This window comes from Lytechinus variegatus, chromosome 12 (assembly GCF_018143015.1).
Source record: "Lytechinus variegatus isolate NC3 chromosome 12, Lvar_3.0, whole genome shotgun sequence".
NCBI lineage: Eukaryota > Metazoa > Echinodermata > Echinoidea > Temnopleuroida > Toxopneustidae > Lytechinus > Lytechinus variegatus.
The window spans coordinates 8,010,848-8,033,214 of record NC_054751.1 but is presented as its reverse complement, the minus strand read 5'-3'; the positions used below and the strand labels follow the sequence as shown (position 1 = coordinate 8,033,214).

Here is a 22,367-nt window from a genome sequence, read left to right as displayed (position 1 = left end):
TTAAAGCCTTCTGGACCTATAGGAAACTCCCCACCTCATAGCCAATTTAATTTCACTTTAATTACAAACTTGGCATTAAAAGGAGTGTGAAAAATTTGCTACGTCCCGCAGCCTTTCTTTATTTCTGTCACGCCTATAATCATTATATAATGCAGCACCAAATACACATGTGGCCGAAGTAGATTCACGTTATGACGACCACACTTGTAAATACTAATTCAAATTTTAACTTACCAAATTGTTTTCCATTATAAAAAGCAATTCGGTTTAGTTTCATACCTCTTTTTTTTTAATTCTTTTTGTCACCTTTCTGTTCAGTACATTTTGTAACTTTGTAACTTTCTTGTTATCATGACCTTATTTGCATGTGTTTTGTTCTGTTTGCTTCTATGAATACAGACCTGATGAAGGCCAGACGAACGGCCAAAAGTTTGCATAGTAAAATCTCTGAAAGCTACATCTTGCATCATCACCTCATTTACATCTATATATGATATAAGTTATGAAATGTTTGTGATATCAATGATTTATTTTTGTTTTATTAATATATTTTTCAAATCAGTTTTATCCAGATGCAAAAATATTTTGTCTACCTGAAGAAGTAATCAAAGAAAACAGAAACCCAATGATACTCAACTCGGAAACGATTCGCAGATCTGAGGGAAAATGTTGACAGCTGTGTGGCTGGGATTGATCTTGTAGATCAAAGATTTAAATTGTAGGCAAACAGTTGAAGTAAAAATGCAATATCCAAAGCTATGGTTATTAATACAGGTTCACCTCAAGGTTGTGTGCTTTCGACACTATTGTTCATCCGCTACACAGATGATTGTAAGGCATAAAGTCAGAATGTATCAATCCTGAAGTATACTTATGGGGGTCGGGACAACTCGGACCCAGGGACATCTCAGACCACGGGCCGAGTTGTCCCTCTCGTTTCATGATTTTTTTTTTCCACAAGTTTGTGTCTATTTTTTTTTGTCATTTCGAAATTTCTTGGAACAATTTTCTAGAGATACAGGTATGGTAAGATGGTAATGTTCTTCACTTTCTATTACTCTTTTTTTTGCTGAAATATTTTTTTAAAAGTGGAATTTTAGGCGTTTTTCCTACAGCGCGCGATTCCCATAGGCACGTGTATTAGCTGTGCTCGACTCGGCCCCGCTCAACAGCTGACTTGATTTTGTGATCCTTTCTCTTCAAGTTACCACTTTTATCGCAGAAGATGAACTTTCTTGTATTCTATTAACTCCATTTTTTAATCACAAGAATAAAATTTAATGTATATGCACAATTTTGTAAAAGTTTTTTACCTGTTCTATCTGGTCTAAGTAGTGAAGATCAACTGTTCAGTGTGTCTAATGTCAAAACAAAGTGACTTATTTCCAAGTTATTCAAATTTTTGTATTAATCTGGATGTTTTCTTACGTTTGTTTTGTTACCGGCACATCTAGTTGGTTGTAATTTTCACTGGAAGCAGTCTGTCTACCGGAAGATCCAAGCCCTTGGCCTAGCACCAATGTACACGAGGGATGAGGAGAAGCTTCTTCTACAACAGCTAATGGCATTACCATTCCTGCCAGTAGAAGTGGTCCCCGAGTTCCGACGACTTCGGCTTCAGAGCGACAGTCCCATGTAGATGAGGTAATAAATCACAACTAAATGTATTCTAACTTCTTTAAGATGAAAATAGGGTTAGGTACCATGAATCATATTTTGATAGTACATACAGGCATACCAAAGTTCATGACCTGTTTTTTTTTTATAATTCAAAGTTTAAGAAGAATTACTATTGAGTTGAACAAAAAATATCTGTTTTTGTTTATTTTTTCATTACTGTTTCTTCGTGAAAATAGGCAAAACAAGTTTTTAGGTTAGGTAGGAGGTGTAACATTTGAAATGATATGTTTGAAGAGTGAATCAAGTTTCAATTTACTGTATTATAAGAAAAGCATTCGCTTCTTAATTGTAGATGACATTAAATTTGAAAATGTTTTAGTAGCTACCAGAAGACATGCATGGCAAATCATTGTAACTATAAGAAGTAAGAAATATTTGAACTTATGATACACAATTATATTAATAATATTGACAATAATTCATTTTCTTTTTTATCTTTCCAGCTCTTTGATTACCTAGAGTCAACAAGGATGACGAACCCAACCTGGCCAGTGCGAGTCTGGTCAATGTTTGGAAAGGCCATCAAGACCAACAACGACGCTGAAGGTTACAACCGAAGACTCAACAGAAGAGCGGGAGGGAAGAGTATGGGTGTGTATCAGTTGTGAGTCACAGCTCGTAGATCTAACGGTGCGCATGGTGGACAGGCGTCTAATCACCCGTCATCAGAGAAGACAGACCAGAACGATGCAAGCCTGTTTTCAGAGCCTGGACCAACAAAGACGCTGAAGGTTACAACCCCAGACTCAACAGAAGAGCGGGAGGCAAGAGTATGGGTGAGTATCAGTTGTCGTCATTGCTCTTCAAGGAGTCACAGCTCGTAGATCTAACGGTGCGCATGGTGGACAGGCGTCTAATCACCTGTCATCAGAGAAGACAGACCAGGACAATGCAAGCCCATGTTTTCAGAGCCTTGGAGGAGCACCAAGACAGGGAGAGGACCACACAAGACCTTTTGACTGTCTGTGCACATAGCTATGGCCATGCACCAGCTTGTACATAAAAAAACATATATGGACTAAAATAATAATTGGGACACAGTTTTTTCTATCAGCTCACATGTTGTTCTGCAGATGCAGATAGAAAGTATACAACAATGTAGTTTATTAGCCTGTAAAGGCGCTATAGATATTAACTCGAAAGCTATTATTGACTAGTGTGTCAAACGCAGTGCACGAGCACCCCTAGCAATACGAGAGTTGTTATATTGTATGCGGAGTAAGAGCTGTAGCTAGAAGTTGGCTGTGTGATATCTTTATGTGCTTGAATCTCAGTTTTCGCAACATTTTGCTATTAGTGTTGTGACGAAATTCAGTCATTTTATGTGAACTTGCATACATGTAGAGCAGGGGCGAAAATCTCTCCCAAAAATTAGGGGGGACAAGGGGCTGGGAAATTTGTGAAGCATAAAAAAAGGTTATCACCCAAAATATAAGATCATTTCGCCGAATATAAATTTGACAAGCAAAAAAAAGGTTCTCAAACCAAAAGTAAGGTCACCTCATCCCAAAATACATGTTTTATTTATGATTTTATGATTTTGAATGTTTTTCTTACCATCATATAAGACCAAAAATAGTAGGGGGGACATTTGATATTGTGTCTCCCCTACTATTTTGAGTAGCGGGAACACATCCCCCGTGATTTCCACCCATGATGTAGAGAGACAGGTGAAACGCACAGGACACATGTCCGTCAGTCCATTCATGATGGCAGTTGCAGTTTGCAAGGCCTAACGTGAGGACCTACGAGTCATGTACCAGACATCTTTATTTCTAGGGTAAGTTACCCAGAACTTAAGTTCGATGTATCCTAGATATTGGCCTCTAGTTTAATTTGTACAAGGTTGTGTATATGGTTACATTTCAAGAGATCTATCGTTAACAGAGAGGCAGCGTGAGTGCATGACAATGATCTAAATCCTGTTGCATGAGTCTAGAAAAAAGGGAGAGGGAGAGAGAGAGAGGAGTGAACACATCACAGTATTAAATCAAACTACGAAAAGGTGATGACAGATTATAATGTGTATGTGTTGTACAAGAATGGCTTATCATCGTCACTATCATAAGTCAGTATGCTTTCTTACAAAGCTACATTAATTTTCAAGATAAATCTATGAATGATATGTATAATTTGTGCACAATATGTATGATTTATGTACAATACGTATGATTTGAGGACAATATGTAATGATTACGGTCCCAACATTGCAGTATTTGATGGATTCAATTATGGACGATGGGTGATGGCGGGTGGAGTAGAGATCTGGAAGGTTGAGACTTTCATTCCATCCATTCCATATCCTGCATGACCTTCTCGGCTTTCTCCGCAGCCCTGTTGCAGTAGTGACCATAGGCTTTCTTGTTCCCCAGCGCGAGGAGGTAGCGGGCATACTCCAGGAACACCCTCTCCAACAGAGACTGTGCATTCATTCTGTTAAGAAATACATGACCATATGAGAAACTGGGATACGTAACATTGAATCAAGCTCATAAAAAAATATGCAGGCCTTAAGTTGACCCAAATTAATCCCAAATTAATCGAAGGCATCTGAAGGGTCATGGATATGGCTGCCATGTTGATAGGCCTCAATGTCCCTCACACTGGCCTCGGAGATTTGCTGTGACCTTTTAATTTTCCCATTTTTACTGCAATACAGAAATGTACCCGAACTAAAGAGGCCTCATCCTAAAAAAAATAAATTTAAGGCACTGCTGCTGCTACTACTGCTAATACTACTACTACTATAACTGTTGCTACTTCTACTACTTCTGCTGCTGCTATTACTACTACTACTACTACTACTACTTCTGTGACTACTACTGCTGCTACTGCTATTATTGCTACTACTACTACTACTACTACTTCTGCGACTACTACTGCTGCTACTGCTACTATTGCTACTACTACTACCACTACTAATGCGACTGCTATTGCTACTATTGCTACTACTACTATTACTTCTTTTACTACTACTGCTACCGCTACTACTACCGCTACCACCACCACCATCACCACCACCACTACTGTACTTCTACTACTATGTCTACTTCACAGTTTTAATAATACATAATATAATATTATTCACATAAGGATAGAATATTAATAATTATTGCACATGCAAACCACTTTTTGGATACAATAAAACCTTGCATTAATTATCGGTCCATGTGTTTGCTTGCCGGAATGCAATATCGTTAGCATATTACCTGTCCTATGTATTTTACATCTCCCATACCAATATTATAAAATACAAACAGCATGGAATTCACTTGATAAATGATTGTAAAGGATATTGGTATCATCATCCTCAGGAAGTACTGAAAACTCTATACAGGCCTCGGCAAACATGGCCGCACGGTCATAGTAATGCAAACTACAGAAAAAAAGGAACAAAAGATGCAAAGTAATGTAATGATATAACAAAGCTACCATATCAAAATATCACTAATAACAGAAGAAATAATATAATTTTTAGGATCTTTTCATAATCTTGTCGTCAGATAAGTGCACATGCCATTGTAGTTTAACTCTTACAAAAATGAACTATTCATTGGGAATACTTAAATTTAGTTGAAATTCTATATGTTGTCATTTGTCCGTCATCATTTAAAGTGAGCATGGGCAATGTAATTTCATTTAAAAATTTCTATAATATCACTTATTTTTAGGGAAATAACTTATTAAGGCATCCGATCAAGACTTATGTTCAATTAATCAATTGAGCAAATTTGGCACTACTAAAAATCTGTCTGCAAAACACAACTACAATAATAATAATATTAACAATTATTTCATAATTGAAATAATGAGAAAACAGTTCGGTTAATACAAATGATAAGCAGCGTAAAACAGTCTTGCCATTTCTGACTTCCTTATCAAAAACAAATTGAACCCTGATTACCAGAGCTTACAAAGATGCTAAAATGGCAGTTATAAATAGAGATCTATACTGATAAAATAATGCATATTATGTATCATATACTTCTCAGAAATATTTCAAATAATAATCAAGCTATGCATCCATGAAATTAAGAATAAAGGTAACTGTTGTTATAGGACCACATTCAAAATACATTACAAAATGTAAGCTTGAAAACTCTTCCACCATGAAATGATACACTAACACTAACCTGAGTAGCATTTGAAGGACCTTTGTGAAATTCCCCATGGCAAGGACACCAAGTAAGGCTATACTCTTCTGGTTTACATTGGGACTGCACAGGTTCTCAACCCACCTTCTCATGACCTCATTACACTCGGAGTCACTTAAACGTACCTTAAATATGAATGGGAAGTCCTTAGTTTATCATGGGTAGTCACTTAAATGCAACTTAAAATTAAGGTAAGGTTATACTCTTCTGGTTTACATTGGGACTGCACAGGTTCTCAACCCACCTTCTCATGACCTCATTACACTCAGAATCACTTAGACGTACCTTAAATACGAATGAGAAAAACTTTGTTCATCAAGGGCAGTCACTTAAATGCAACTTAACATTCAGACTGCACAGGTTCTCAACCCACCTTCTCATGACCTCATTACACTCAGAATCACTTAGACGTACCTTAAATACGAATGAGAAAAACTTTGTTCATCAAGGGCAGTCACTTAAATGCAACTTAACATTCAGACTGCACAGGTTCTCAACCCACCTTCTCATGACCTCATTACACTCAGAATCACTTAGACGTACCTTAAATACGAATGAGAAAAACTTTGTTCATCAAGGGCAGTCACTTAAATGCAACTTAACATTCAGACTGCACAGGTTCTCAACCCACCTTCTCATGACCTCGTTACACTCAGTCACTTAGACGTACCTTAAATACGAATGAGAAAAACTTTGTTCATCAAGGGCAGTCACTTAAATGCAACTTAACATTCAGACTGCACAGGTTCTCAACCCACCTTCTCATGACCTCGTTACACTCAGAGTCACTTAGATGTACCTTAAATACGAATGAGAAAAACTTTGTTCATCAAGGGCAGTCACTTAAATGCAACTTAACATTCAGACTGCACAGGTTCTCAACCCACCTTCTCATGACCTCATTACACTCAGTCACTTAGACGTACCTTAAATACGAATGAGAAAAACTTTGTTCATCAAGGGCAGTCACTTAAATGCAACTTAACATTCAGACTGCACAGGTTCTCAACCCACCTTCTCATGACCTCATTACACTCAGAGTCACTTAGACGTACCTTAAATACGAATGAGAAAAACTTTGTTCATCAAGGGCAGTCACTTAAATGCACCTCAATGTTGATGAAAATAATAATTATTAAAAAGATAAGACTGTACAGGTTCTCAACCCATCTTTTGAAGTAAAAATGTACCAAATGAGTGATTATTGAGTTTTCGCTCGATAGCAATGAACAACCAAGTAGTCTTTGTCAAAAATTGGCAAATCAAATGAACAGCAGTTTCGTTCTGGACTTTCAATGCATGACATACTTGCAATTTTCTTCAGCTTCTTCAGGACAAAACTGCTGTTCTGGGTTTACTACTTTTCGACAAAGACTTCCAAGCTGTTCATAGTCATTCGATGAGCATTTTCAATACATTAACTGTGAAAAATCCCCGTTGAGTGTAATGTGAGAATTCCATTTTGATAATACAATGAAGATCATAAGGCTTTTCAAGCCATAGTGGCAGTAAGTTCTTACCTTGGCTAACCACATAGCTTGGTACCACTGGTTATACGTCTGTAGGTATCGGCAAGCATCAATACCTTTGTTGATCAAGCACAGTAACTGTACTCCCTCTGTAAAATAATACAAACATTTATACATAAGAGATTTCTTTGGTCTCTAACAAAAAAGGTACAGAGAAAGTTTGTTTCTAGCTGACAGAACAACCAAAATAAGCAACATAATGACACAGCAAAAGTGGTCACTGATGGTTTGAAACTTCTGGAATTACATCATTAAAAAAAAAAATCCTCACTGGTGAAAATAAAATATAGCAGTTAATCACAGACGGATAATCACATAAATTTTGTGACCTCTCATAAAGGTTCTGCGGCAGTATTTCAATATCAAAAACCTCTAATTTACATTACTTCTATTTATAAAAGTTATTATCAAGACACTGGTTCATTCCTTTGACATCCCATTTATTGTGATTGCCTTCAATCTTGCAATCAATTATTTGATAATACACTTCACTACAAATCGGATGCATCCGAGAATGAATCAACAATGGTACGACAGGCCTGATATTTGATAATATGCTTGAATAATATTAACCTCTATTTAAAGATACATGCCAGTTGTGGTAACGATCTCAAAATGACTTTTTACAGAATCTAATAAAATGACCATCCAGGTGTCTGTATGAATGAAAAATATGTGCCAAAGGATTCTGGAAGAAATTGTGTAATTACTAAGAAATAAGCAAAATAAGCGCAGATTCGATCACTTCCGTCTGGTCTTTATTCCGTCAATAATATACTGTCCCACGTGTGCTTATCTGTGTTGGCGATCTTCAGTGTGATCGTTTTTCAGCTTAGATTTTATGATTTAACAAAGTTCAGTTTATGTAACCGTACCAGATCTAGATCCACGATGATATAGTAACACCTAACCTGGGTTTACAGACCTTCTCACAAAATCAGTGTTTTACTGCAACTACTATCATTTAGCTTTAAACACATACATATACCAACATAATTTTTATGAAGTTGAATTGAAATCCTTTTTTTCTTTAATGTTCTGATAGCCAATGAAATTCTCATATGCATTTCCTTTGCAATGAATGATATAATTCTCTCACCAGCAAGTTTTCCATTTGCTATGAGGCTGGTAGCGACCAGTTTGATGGTGCTTTGCGATGACCCTGATTCCTGGGCAGTGGCACAAAGGCATGCCCTCATCAGATCCAACAGGTAACTCTCATTCTCTGGCTCCGTCTCCAAGAGCAGCTGCACAGCTCGGTCAGTCTGCAGGGTGAAAGAAAGCGATAATAATGATAATAATCCTTTTTATACAGTGCTTCATACATCGGAACAGCATCCCTAAGCACTATAAGGGAACCGCACACCTCACGACCCGACTGGTCTACGATTGGAGAGAGGGGATATGTGATGTCACAGCTCTTGTCAACATGAGAGTCACAGACTGATCAGAGACAAATCGTAAGGATTTGACATGTCGAATCCTTACAACTAGATAGCAAGCTCACTCCAACTTCTAGCCAATCAGACAGCAGAGTGGCACTTAGAAAACCGACGAGTATATGATATGCAATGGGCATACGCAGTAGGAAGGGTCATTTTCTCAGTTGTTATGGCAACAAAATGTGTCCTTCATTTATAAAACCCTTTTGTTGCCAGTCAACAAAAGGTCGTGTCAAGACCAATCAACATAGGAACATGAGAAATAGAAGATTAAAAAAAATCCCTTTAGATACTATCTCCTCTTTTACTGTTTACTTGTAACAAAAAGCATTAAGACCCGAATTCACAAAGGTGGTTTTGAAAACCCACGGTTGAGTCCATGGTTTATGCAGATTTCCTTTATTAATTATGCTTAATTTACTGCGTATCAGGCGCGTGTATAAAACCATATCCAATGCTGATGCGCGCTATTGTCAGTGCGCCGAATTGACGGCTGTTATCATGGTTAGATATGCTATTTTATTCATGAGTCCACAGTTTGAAGAGTGGACTCATGAATAAAATAGCGTTGATAACCACGGCGACAGGCGTCGATTTAGCCCACTGTGACAAAAGCGCGCATCAGGATTAGACATTTTTCATACCTGCAGCCGATACGTGCTAAATTAAGCGTAATTTATACAGGAAAGTTGCATAAACCATGGATTCAACCGTGGGTTTTCAAAACCACCTTTGTGAATTCGGGCCTTTATGTCCTAATGGCAGAAGAATCCTACTACATTTGCAAATTCAAAAGGAGGGTCTTCAATACATTATTTTTAATGAGCTGATCTGGTCATTTACAAAACTGTATTGCCCTAGATTCATAAATATCGGGAAGGGATAGGTATATTATTTGTATTTTCCTCGGTCTCAATGCGCATATTTACTTTGCATGCAGAGACGACGCAAAATATACCTTTGTATTTTCCCTGGTCTCACATCCGGGCATTTGAGGATGCGTATAAAGAGATACGCTTCATAAGGATCTGCGCGCCAACAATATACGTCATAATAAAGACATCACTGGATCCAAGCGCTTGCAAGTACGTCATAATGGTAAATTGCAGAGCCTAAACCCTTATATTAACAAGACACAATATAACTATTTTAAAAAGAAATATCACCATTATCACGATTTTTGCTCTAGATATCTGATTTGGATAATAAAAATATTGACTGGCTCTTCTTTCGGGGAACATCAAATATATTGCCCTTAAAAGACCCATATTGCCCTCGTCTAAAGACTCGGGCCAATATGATTCTTTTGCTAGCAATATATTTGATGTTCCCCTCAAGGCCAGTCAATATTATATAAATATTCCTTTTTTTCTTCTTCTTTTATAGAGAAACAGGTGAAATGACTCATAAAGTTTGAAATACTAATCAACTTCATGAGATCAATTAGTTCCAAAAATAAAACCAACAAAACCTTTCACTTACCTGGCCCAGGAGAATGAAGTTCTCTACACATTTCATGGTATGCTCGTAAGTCGTTCTCTTCCCATCATGCAACAGGATCCTTTCCAGCTGGTATTTCTGCATTAAACAAAGACAAATACCTTTATTTAGAAGGTGAATATACTGCAGCATAAAAACCAAACACCAATGCACATGTATTGTACCATCCAAAACTGTACCGTTGCATGATTAGGTCATATCAAAATAACACTTAGATCCTCAACTCAACAACTACCTAACAAGTACCTAGACAAAGAACTAAGACGCATGGCGAAAGGTCCCTCTCCTACAGTGCCCTCACTCTTTAAAATTTCAAATCCCAACTTAAAACATTTCTCTTTATTGAAGCATTCAAATATACCTTTAGCTATACTTATACCATATGTAACTGATTAATGTTAATGTTGTTTAAGTGTTATTCTAAGTAATTCCTTATGTTGTGTAATTTTATTTCTGTAAAAGGCATTGAGAGTCCTTTCAGGTCTGAAATGCACTATATAAGAACTGATTATTACTGACTGTACTTGATATGCCTACCCGCTAAATGCACTCTCTTGTTGAAGGTATGATGATGATGCTGCACACTTGGATATACTGCCCAGTGATTTGGCTTTTTGCTTTCAATTATTCTTTCCTCATTTTCATGGATGAACAAAGGACAAATTGATTATATTTCCCAGTATTCATATTTTTGCTAACTTTCAAGGCGTTGTACACCAACATTGAATATTCTTATTTAAGCAATAGCACAAGATTTCGCATCCAGTGATAGAGATATAAACAATTCGACACCACTAAGCCTTATTCGAAACAAGGCAAAAGCGATTTTGTGTCTCGCCCACTTATGAAAATAACCAGAAATATCATGATTTGCATGGGCACGCAACAGAATTGTATCAAAACTTCATTGTGAAATGACTGGGATGGAATAACACTTGTCATAAGAGCCTTGCACATAAACTTTAATGTTGACCTCATAATGAACTTTGACCATACCATGTGACCTCCCAACACAACAGCATGCAGCTCCCCTAAGTACATCTACCATCCAAGTTTTGTTGAAAAGTGAATTACGGTTGCGGAGTTAGGTGTCATACAAGAGTCTTGCATGTAAGCTTTAACGTTGACCTGAAAATTACCTTTGACCTTACCATGTGACCTCCGACTGTAGCATAATATGCTAGTCCCCCAAAACCATCTACCATCCAAGTTTGGTTGAAAGTGACTTACGGTTGTGGAGTTATGTGTCATAAGGTTTGTGACGGACGGACGATATTTGGATCCTTAAGTCTCGACTTCACCTCTGGTGGGCGTGACAAACATTGTAACATCATACTCATGTCTCACTATTTGTATATTGATTTAGTGAGGAATTGGGGTAAAATGAAGAAGGATTGACACCAAACTAGGAGGTCTACCTACCCTAAAGGTGACATTATCACAGAGGACATCATAACACATGTCCAGTGGAAGCTCTCTCAATGTGACTTGGTTTGGTTTGGTGGAGTCGCTCGTCTGTGTGTTGGCCGCTGGATCATAAGGAGGATCTATCCCAAACTCAGTCAATGGATCGTCTTGGAGGATATCTTCTTTAGACTGCAAGAAAAAAAAGGACAGAAGTTTATGAAAAATTTCATGAAAACTGTTATGAAAAAAAATTGTGATGAATTCTATGAAAATATGTTATGCCTAAATTTTATGAAAAAATGTTAAGAGGAATTTTATTTTAGAGCAACAGCAGATTTTATCAATTTTCAACACATTTAAAATGGGTTTTGCTTATCTTCACCACAAGACAAAAGTGAGCAATAAGTTTTATGAGAGTATAATTGATAATAATATTGGTTTGCACTTCATATATTCTATACAAAATTGTCCTATTGTCCCAAATTGACATGTGTAATGCATTATACAGTGCGTATCAAAAAAAAGTTTACACTTTGAAAAAGCCCTGGGAATTAAAAAATATGCAATGTGTGGATGATTTTTTCACATACAATCTTGTGTTTGGGTCTCATCTATCTAATGAAAGTAAAAGTTTGGACAGAATGTTTCACTTGAGTGAGCACTGTCCATTTTTGTAAAGTTCGCAGAAATCTGTTTGCGCAGAAATGCTCGTTTTCACGCTGTGTCAAGGGGAAATGGCGAAATCAAACTTACTCTGTGAAACATCTCTCTTACATTTCCCTTGCTCTTGTAGTCAATTGAAATAAAACAGATTCATTCAAGCATTTTGTAACACCCTTTGCCACCCAAATTGAAATTACAACACTTTGTAAGCACAACCTTTTATCCTTTTTGCACCAGCTGGATCTCAGGACATTACTGAATCTGAACAAAAGTTTATATCAGACATCTCCAGCATTTTGTCACTAAGTTTTTATCATTTAAAGTGGGTTTACATTTCATTTTTCATTTAATACTTATTTCTCCACACTTTTCCCAAGCTTAAGAGTGATTAGCAAAATGAAAATCAAGCCTAAGCCATTTCATGTAAATCACAACTCAGTGTAAAGCAAATATCGTCACGATGGCTTCGGTGTGTGGGGGAGTGGGGTGGGGCGCAATACACTCTTCGAAGTGTTTGGGCAATGAAACAAGTTTAAAAAGGTAAAGGATATCTTCAAATCAATTTTAATAGCTAAACTACACGTGTTCTTCATGATTAAGGTCTACTTTTATTCGCATAGCTATTTCAAAGTTCTGCGCAAATCATTTTTCACCAACTTTTCAAAAGTAAGTGGTGCTCACTCAAGCGGAAATATTTTTCGACATTTTAAGTGTCATTTGCTTAAATGGATCTGTACCAAGGTGTAAATGTGGAAAAATCTTCAACAAGTCACTTATGTATAATTTTACAGGATATTTTCTAAGTGTAAACTTTTTTTTGATACGCACTGTAGAGCCATTTCCAGAGCAAGCAGACATCATATAATATTTGTGAACTACTTATGTAAGTTTTTGTCTCGAAACGCGGGAGTTTTAAATAAACTGAAACATGAATTTCCTCACCATATTCTACTATCACTATACTTTACTCTCATGTCATCCTACCTCAACTATGGTATTTTAGCCTGGGGCAACGGGGCAAAATTCCTGCTTGATAGGATTTTATTACTCCAGAAACGTGCAATCAGAAATATTAACTGTGTTGGTTACCTATCTCATACATTTCCATCATTTCTAAAAAACAAACTACTTCGTATTTTTGATCTTTATACCTATAACTTAGGAATCTTTATGTATCGCTTAAAATGCCAATGATATACCTTGTGTTATTGCCTCCCTTTTTTCAAAAAATAGCAGTGTCCATGGATATCCTACTCGGCAAAGTAATCTGTTTCATCTTCCTCGTGTAAGAACTTCATATGCCAAAAGGAATATCACTTTTACAGGTCCAAAATTTTGGAATGCCCTCCATAATGATCTATTACATTCACCCTCAATATATGTCTTTCGACGAAAGCTGAAACACCATCTTCTCAAGGACTATACTTAGTACGAACACAGTTGTGTATCTTTTTATTAGTTATAGCCTCATTCCATTTGCTCTACTGGTTTATACCAAATTGATTTTTTTTACGTCTTATTTTTTCATTGCTCCTTTATCATCGTTGCGCGTGGGTTGTCTTAATCCTTGGAAGATGTCCCTTCCTCTCATTGCTCCCTTATGCCATAAATTTTCCATTTCCCACTCTTAACAATGATTATTTCCATTCTCCTACAGGCTCGAATTCAATTTGTTGCTTTCTACTCTTATTTCTTCCTACTCATCATTTATGTATTTGTGTATCCCAAGTTTTTGTTTACTTTTTGTTTGCCCTTTTATTTATCCCTCTCTTGTCGTATTGATATTTTTACGGGACTCTCACTGCATATTCCTTGGAGCCTTTAACCAACAAGCTCTGCTTTTACCTTTGGCTCCCCATATCTTCACCTCACATTTTCTTTCTCTGTCATTATATTACAACAATTTACAAGAATGCATTATAGTACTTTTTTTCTAATATATTAAGTACACTTTTCATATTTTACGATATTTATTTATGCTTACCTATAATAATTTGTATTGTATAATATTGTTTGTCTTGTATAATATTATTGTTTGTACTGAGTTGTTGACATTGTTGAAAATGTGGTATGTTGGTATGAATAAAATTTTGAACCTTGAACCTATTCAGTGGATAGCTGAGACAGATCCTCAGCACTGCAAGACCCCAGACTCGTTCCATTCTAGGGGACTCAAACTTGATCTCGCATTTACCCAATAACTAATTAAGGAAAATTTGGTGATAACCATTTTCTATCCACTTTTTTGATGAACATAGTCCCATACCCACACTATCGTTTTTTTATGCACTTCTAATATCCAACATAACTCCCACAAATCAAAGAACTTGATATTCCAAGTTTCCATTATTACTTTTTTTATTCAACATTTACCATTCCGAGACTCTTCTTGACACGTTCCACTCGCAGATAATAGAGGGCGACGTTCCAGAATTCAGCTTCGGCCTCATCGCCGAAGAGCCTTGCAGCCAGCAGGCAGCGCTGAGCCGTGCCGTGGGGACAGTCTGGGAGGAAACGTCTGATGTCACTTGGCATGATCTTCAGCTGCTCGTTCACAGACTTGATGATGTTCTCGTCGTCGGGGGTTTCACTGAAAAAATCATCAAGAAATAAGATTGTAGGTACATGTTTGTTTCTTAGCGCTCTATTTTCAATTAAATTCAATTAAATTGCCGGGGAAAATAATAATAGTAATAAAGGGTATTTATATTGCGCACATATCCACCTTGTTAGGTGCTCAAGGCACTCCTATATTACCCGGCTAAGCTAGGCGTTCATAGCGCACACAGCTTTTTAAGGAATTACTTCCTACTGGTACCCATTTACCTCACCTGGGTTGAGCGCAGCACATTGTGGATCAGTTTCTTGCTGAAGGAAATTACGCCATGGCTGGGATTCGAACCCAAGACCCTGTTTCAAAGTCCGAAGACTAATTAACTGGGCCACAATGCTCTGAAATGTAGTCTTCAATAATTCAAAGCAAAATTTAAAGAAACAAACGAAACGCAACTAAGATGTGTCATTACCATCAATTTGTTTACAAAATTATTATTCCTCTCTTGCTCCCTCCTCCCCCACCTTTGCTTCTCTTTTCCCCTCTTCCATTCTCCTTTTCCCCCTTCCCACAATCCCCCACCCCCTCTCCTTCCTTTTCCCCTCTACCTCTTCATCTTCCTTTTCTTGTTCACAACATTTCATTCTTTTTTCCATATCTAACAATAAAAAATTATACAGTAGTGCCTATGCACTGAACACCAAATCCCAAATGACTTATTAAATGATTAAAGGTCAAATCTACCCCAGAAATGCTGACTTGAATGAATAGAGAAAAATCAAACTAGCATAGTGCTGAAAATTTCATCAAAATCGGATGTAAAATAAAAAATTATGACATTTTAAAGTTTCGCTTATTTTTTACAAAACAGTGATATGTGAGTCAGTCATTGATGTCCATCACTCACTATTTCTTTTGTTTTTTATTGCTTGAATTATACAATATTTCATTTTTTATTGATTTGACAATAAGGACCAACTTGACTGAAACATATAGTATTAAACAATGCCAATGCCACATATTCAGGGAGGAATTAATCGTTGTATCACTTGACAGTGAGGAGTAAATTAGAACATTTCAAAATACAAAATAGTGAGTGGATGACATCATAGTCTCCTCATTTGCATACCAGCCAGGATGTGCATATAACTGTTTTGTGAAATTATGCGAAACTTTAAAATGTCATAACTTTTTTCTTTTACATCCGATTTTGATGAAATTTTCAGTGTTATGCTTGTTGGATTTTTCTCTTTTTATTCAAATCAACTTTTGGTTGGGGTGGACTTCTCCTTTAAGGAAATCATTAGTTCACAATAAGAACATACAAATGTTTGCAAAAAAAGGTAGGGCATGGAAAGGATTGCTGAAGAGATGGGTATGTAGTTACATCCCTGACCTAATTGCCACCCCTTTTTTCTCATTATTACTATCATTATCATCGCTATCATTGGTTATTATTTTTCTTTCATATTTTTCAACTCCACATTTTTTAAGGCCAATTTCATAAATCCCTGTCCTCGACAGTCAAGATCTGAAAGCGACAAGGCCATTGAAATTAGACTTACTATTCACTTGTGAGTTGAAGAGAATAATTCTTGTTCCAAGGCTGGTGCTGCATTGTGTATTTCATGGCTAAGGCTGCCTTGGGGGACAGTAGATATGGGCAGAATACTGGTTCTGGAAACAAAACAAAACCAAAAAATAGCAAAAGAAACACTTAACCAAAACATATCAAATCCCCCCCCCCTATTTTGCATACAGATATGACAAAGGTGAAAAATCTCCAAAGGCAGGGGATCCTAGCCCCTGCACTGTGAACATTTTATGTTCATATTTAAAGCTGTCTAGAAGGAATTTCTAGAGATTTTCAATATCACTATGAAGGCCAAATGACGTCATTACTGTCACAATTGCACCACTCACAACAAGCTTTCACTGCTAGATCAATGTTTCTAATACATTCACAGTGGTTGGATGGGTGGGTGGATTGATGCAGAGCTGTCAACATGAACAAGTACATTTCAGTATTTGGAAAGCTGAAAATCAGTATTTTGGTGAGGAAATCAGTATTTTCAAAGATATGCCATAGGAAAATACATATAACTGAACTTAAGAAATCTGTATTTTGTATGAAAGCATCAGTATTCTTCTCATTTTTTAGTACTAAATACTGAAAATCAGTACTACTTGGCAGCTATGTGGATGGATAAACAAAACACTCACCAACAAATTCAGCATCAGCAATAGACCAACATGAGGTCTTCAGATGAACGTCATAGACCCTCAGACACCCATCCACACTAAGCACGACTGGTTTATCCGACGCGGCCCAGTCCATGTCCACGGGTTTACGATCATCCTTCCCACCTTTCAGCGAACTAAGAGCTTGCATCTACACACAGAACAGAAGAGGCAGCAAAGATTTACTGATGATAGCATAAAATAAGGGTCTCAACTTAAATGTTGAGCATGCTAGCATGACAACAATTTTCTCCTATAACAGTCTATTACTGACAGCTTTTCTCCTTTTAGCAACTGTAATGAGGAGGCGCGATAGCTCAGACGGCAGAGCGGGGGATTCGTATCCCGGGTTCGATTCCCACTTGGTGCGCTAGTGCTCTTTGGTAAGGCATTAATCCTCAGTACCTCAGTCCTTCGGAGAGGACCCTAAGCCGTCGGTCCTCTGGTTGCTTGCTTACAAGCATTCATGCTTTCTTAGCAGTCAGGTAAAAAAAAATCACCACCAAATATTAATAGTTTATTTCCTTATAGTTCAATATCCCTTTTATTTTGATGAATGCTAATTCCTGATTGTTCTCTTTTTATACCATGAATGCCCCAACCCCTCTCCCTGATAAAAACAAATGTTTTCAAATGAGTTCAAAATGAAAAGTCCACGTCCTTTCCTCATTATGTTTGATGATTTGAATTGTGAATATTTCCAATGTTTTTTGTTTATTTAATATATAGCGCCTTGATTAATGATTCATTAGAAAGTGAGCATTAGAAATACTTATTATTATTATTAAAAGCAGTTTCGTAATTTGTCAATGATCGAGAGTCAAATCAATCATTCAGCTGCTAATTCAATCATGATCCCAATCCACTAAGAAAATCACAACCAGAAAGGAATGGCTAACGCTTTAAAAGCAATGTACTTAATCATTTTGGTTTGTCAAGCATATCTGCTTACAATGACAATCCGTCTTCCGCAAGTTATTTACATTCAAAGATGTATATCTCTGATTTACTGTCAAATAACTTTGTTATATTAATTGTTATATATACAAATATGTTATAATTTTTCTTTTTCCTTATCCTGATACAGTAGATATATATTATTTTCAATTAGTTATACCCTTGGCTTATAATGTCTGTTTCTGATTTTCTACTTACATATACTTTATTCACATAAAATTATATTAAAATGAAAAATATCAAAGATAACTGTTGTCCCATATAACCTATTTTTGTTTCATGTTTTCCTTACAAATGTAATATTATGACAATTACTTTATTATTCCCACATGTCATTTTATTGTTTTGATTATCAATATTGTATATAATTTGTGTTTTACTTTGTAAAAGATTTTGCAATTCAGCCTTTGGCTGCATGGAATAATTTTGATAAACCATTTCAAGAAAAAAGAACATATTTTATTGTTATGTAGACGAGAAATAATTCAAATCAAATCGAATCAAATGATCACATTGCTTGTTGCCAATTTAAGGAGAAAACACAGATTAATCTTGATCTTATGAACGCTGTGTAGCTGTAGATAGATCTTACCTCTCTACAATCCCAGATGTCCACACCATCATTCCAGAGAAACATCAGCTTCAGATTCCCTTTCCCAGGACCAAATTTAAGCTTCTTGATGTTGGACTTGTGAGTTGGATAATTCCTGAAAACAAAATTTGTTTTATCATCAGTTTATTCAATATCCAAAATCGAAAAAAACAAAGGAACATCGGTGTATACACAATTTTTTTTGGTAAATATATGGTATGTGGGGGCATCTTGGTCTAGTGGTTAAGACTCTCATCTTTCACACTGAAGGATGTGGGTACAATTCCAAGCCATGGCATGTTTTCCTTCCGCAAGAACTTTACCCACATTGTGCTGCACTCAACCCAGGCGAGTTAAGTGGGTATCAGCAGGAAGTAATTCCTCCAAAAGCTGTGAGCACCGGAATCGGTAGACTAGCTTAGCCGGGGTAATATAGGAGCGCCTTGAGCACCTAGCAAGGTGGATACGTGCGCTATACATATCTTATATTATTTTATTTTATATAATATACCACTTTGTGGGCATATCATGGTCTCGTGGTTCTGGCTCTCAAACACAGGGACATGGGTTCAAATCCCAGTATGTTTTTCTTCAGCAAGAAAAATATTTACACTTTGCTGCACTAGACCCAGGTGAGGTGAATGAGTACCACAGGATTCATTTCTTGAATGCGCTAAGCACTAGAAGCAGGAGCTTGAGCTAAAGCCGGTGTGATAATGCATTTTAATAGTAGTGCTTTGCATGGACTTGAAAAGGCCTTGAGCACCTAACAAGGTGGATATGTGCGCAATATAAATACCTTCCCCCCATGCTTTTTAAATTCTTGGCATGATTTGACCAATGCGGTGATGCGTTTTTATAACGAACACAACTGAGAATTCAGGTCAAATCTTTGTGAAACATCCCACAGAAGCTTAAGCTCAAGAACAAAATCAATCTTGACCGATAATCTGGACACTTACCTTGAGATCTTGGCCTTTAGGTCCCACACCCCAAGATTGCCATCAGAGTCGGCCATTACCAGGGTCTCGCCCTTCCAAGCAATACAGCTGATTGTTGTCAGACTGCTCTCCGACGGCAGTTTGGCGCCCTCGTGGACCACGCTACCCTCAACCCAGAAGTGATGAAGGACGCCACTGATCTCGGCAAACACGAAATGTTCCCTAATGGTTGTCGTTGCTGGTCGGTTCTCACTGCTACTCTCTGGAGAAAAATGGGAAAAAGACGTGATTAAGTTAGTGTTAACAAAATTGAGTCATTGATTTCAGTGCATTATTCAGACATGTAGGTAGCCATCTCTGAACAGAATTTTTTTTTTCAATTTTGAAAATAACCATGAGAACATGGTAAATATAAATGTTGAAAGGATATTTTGTTCTCTCTAAATTACAAAACAAGGACAGATGTAGTATCTTTTGGGGAATTTGATCTGTAGTATTTGAATATGACTTCCCAGAAGAAGTCATATTTCATAATAACCATATCTAAGTTTTGAATATCTTTACAGAATCAAATTAAATCTATGAATATTGAAAAAAGGACATTAATTAGTAAAATCAGTGAAAATCAAAGGTCATTGTTAACTGAGAATGTTGTTGAATGACAACTGGAATTCTGCAAAGTAAGTATATTTCATGGCCAATTAACCTGTGTGGCTTGGAAGAATCATAGGTCTACATACCTGCGAGATTGATGGTACTCCCCATCAAAACTCCATCTAAACTCATGCCGCTGGATTGATGTTCAACGTTGGCAGACTTCTTCTTATGGTGGGATGGGGACCATTCCTACAAACCAAACCAATGGAGAAAAATGGGACTTTAGTATTATAGGTCTGAATGACAATCCAGGGGTCTGTTTCATAAAGACTTGTTATAATAAAAAAATGCACAGTTATTGTAACAGGATTACTATTAGCCAATCAAATTGAATGAGTTCAGTAACTTTAAACTGGTCTTACAAATTTGTTATTACAACAATTCTTATGAAACAGGCACCAGGCAGAGCTGTTACAGTACAAGCCTGTTTACATTGAAACAGTTCCATAAAATTGTTCCTAAAATGAATTATCTCCATTTTATAGTTCATATAGAAGGGTCTAATGCTCTCAAATCATCAATGCTTGGGTTGTTTATGACATGAAGTAAGAATGGACAAAAATGGGAATCAGAAATATACATAGATGGATGCTTTTATGGAATTGCCCTAAGTTACATAAAAAAAATCAATATTGTAAAGGATTGGGAAAAGAAACAACATACTATTGTTAACCAAGTATGATAATAATACTACTAATAATATATGGCCATTTGTAATGGACCGGTATCGATCATGAGTAGGTTTCACATGGGGCTCTAAAGGAAAGGAAACAAATTAAATAGGGGTAAGAGTTTCATTTACATGAAAGCTTGACAGAATAACCTGATTTTTAGGGAATTTTTGAAGATGCTACAAGACAACAAATCTGTCTGTCGTAAGTTTATTTCACAGGAATGGCCTAGGATAATGAAATGATTCCTCCCCCCATGAGTTATTAGATTGTGGTACAGGAAGTCTGAAATAAGACATCATCTTAATCTGTTTCATATACATATAAAACACTAAATAATTACTCATGCATCACTTACCAGTGCTGTGATGATAGGGAAATGCTTGGGCATCTCTCGGAGGAGACACACAGTTCTTAAATCCCATATCTCAAATGGCTTCTCCTTGAACAAGACTATAAGATACTGCCTGAAAATAAGGAAAAAAATTGTGTCAATATTCAGAAGATACTTGATTGTTTATAATTACACATCAATCTTAAATCAATCTTCCTAAAAAAAGACAAAGTGACCAATATAAGGTCAACTACCATATAACTGATGAACTAAAGACGTAACATGTTTCCTGTGTAATTGGTTATACCAGTTTGGTGTTATACCAGTTTGGTGTTATACCAGTTAGGTGTTATACCAGTTTGGTGTTATACCAGTTTGGTGTTATACCAATTTGGTGTTATACCTGTTTGGTGTTATACCAGCTGGAAGCTGCAATGCAGAATTCCAATGAGTGTTACCATTACAGAAACAGAAAATGACTGATATAAAAAAAATTCATATTTTATTATTCGAAATAGAAATACTCTGAAAATTAATTTTGCCCTATTGATCGAGGGCCTGGTAGCCAATGTGCAGTGCCAGATATCAATTAGATCTCATTAGATGACAGAGCTGGACAAGAATGGGGGGTTCCACAAAGTTTGTAAAGCAACAAGTGACTTTACAAGCAACTGAAGTACCAGAAGCTAAGTGAAATTCTCAATCATTGACAGGTATTCACTTTTTTTAATAATTACCATTTTATTGATGAATCAACAATATAATAAATCAATAAAAAACATACAACTCATTTTGTAAAGTTCCATCATTACAATTAATATAAATGAAAAAGAACAATCTAATGCTTCAAATTCAAGTGTTGGGACCTAAACTAAAGCATAGCTTGTTGTGGATAAACCCTTTGAAAAAAAAACATTGATATTTCAGTGTTAATATTCAGTGTTGGGGCTCGATAAGACAGCTAAGGGAGTACAATACACTTCTCTCATCCTAATAACCTGGGTCCCGTAACACAAAGGATAGCGATTAATCGTACGCTTGATTT

At 36.6% G+C, this 22,367-nt stretch overlaps 1 protein-coding gene across 1 annotated transcript in view; it reads right to left on the bottom strand.

Moving 5' to 3' along the window:
* Window positions 1-3,340: 3,340 nt before the first annotated feature.
* LOC121425445 (WD repeat-containing protein 11-like) overlaps window positions 3,341-22,367 on the bottom strand; it is a 32,127-nt gene continuing 13,100 nt past the window's right edge. The window contains exons 11-24 of the mRNA XM_041621500.1: window positions 21,347-21,455; window positions 20,401-20,506; window positions 19,682-19,922; window positions 18,720-18,834; window positions 17,153-17,321; window positions 16,495-16,606; window positions 14,749-14,965; window positions 11,728-11,901; window positions 10,288-10,383; window positions 8,463-8,628; window positions 7,355-7,452; window positions 5,814-5,959; window positions 4,977-5,056; window positions 3,341-4,102 (exon numbers count right to left, since the gene is read on the bottom strand). Coding sequence (XP_041477434.1) covers window positions 3,963-4,102; window positions 4,977-5,056; window positions 5,814-5,959; window positions 7,355-7,452; window positions 8,463-8,628; window positions 10,288-10,383; window positions 11,728-11,901; window positions 14,749-14,965; window positions 16,495-16,606; window positions 17,153-17,321; window positions 18,720-18,834; window positions 19,682-19,922; window positions 20,401-20,506; window positions 21,347-21,455 — 1,969 coding nt within the window. The 3' untranslated portion in view covers window positions 3,341-3,962. The remainder of the gene's footprint in view (window positions 4,103-4,976; window positions 5,057-5,813; window positions 5,960-7,354; window positions 7,453-8,462; window positions 8,629-10,287; window positions 10,384-11,727; window positions 11,902-14,748; window positions 14,966-16,494; window positions 16,607-17,152; window positions 17,322-18,719; window positions 18,835-19,681; window positions 19,923-20,400; window positions 20,507-21,346; window positions 21,456-22,367) is intronic.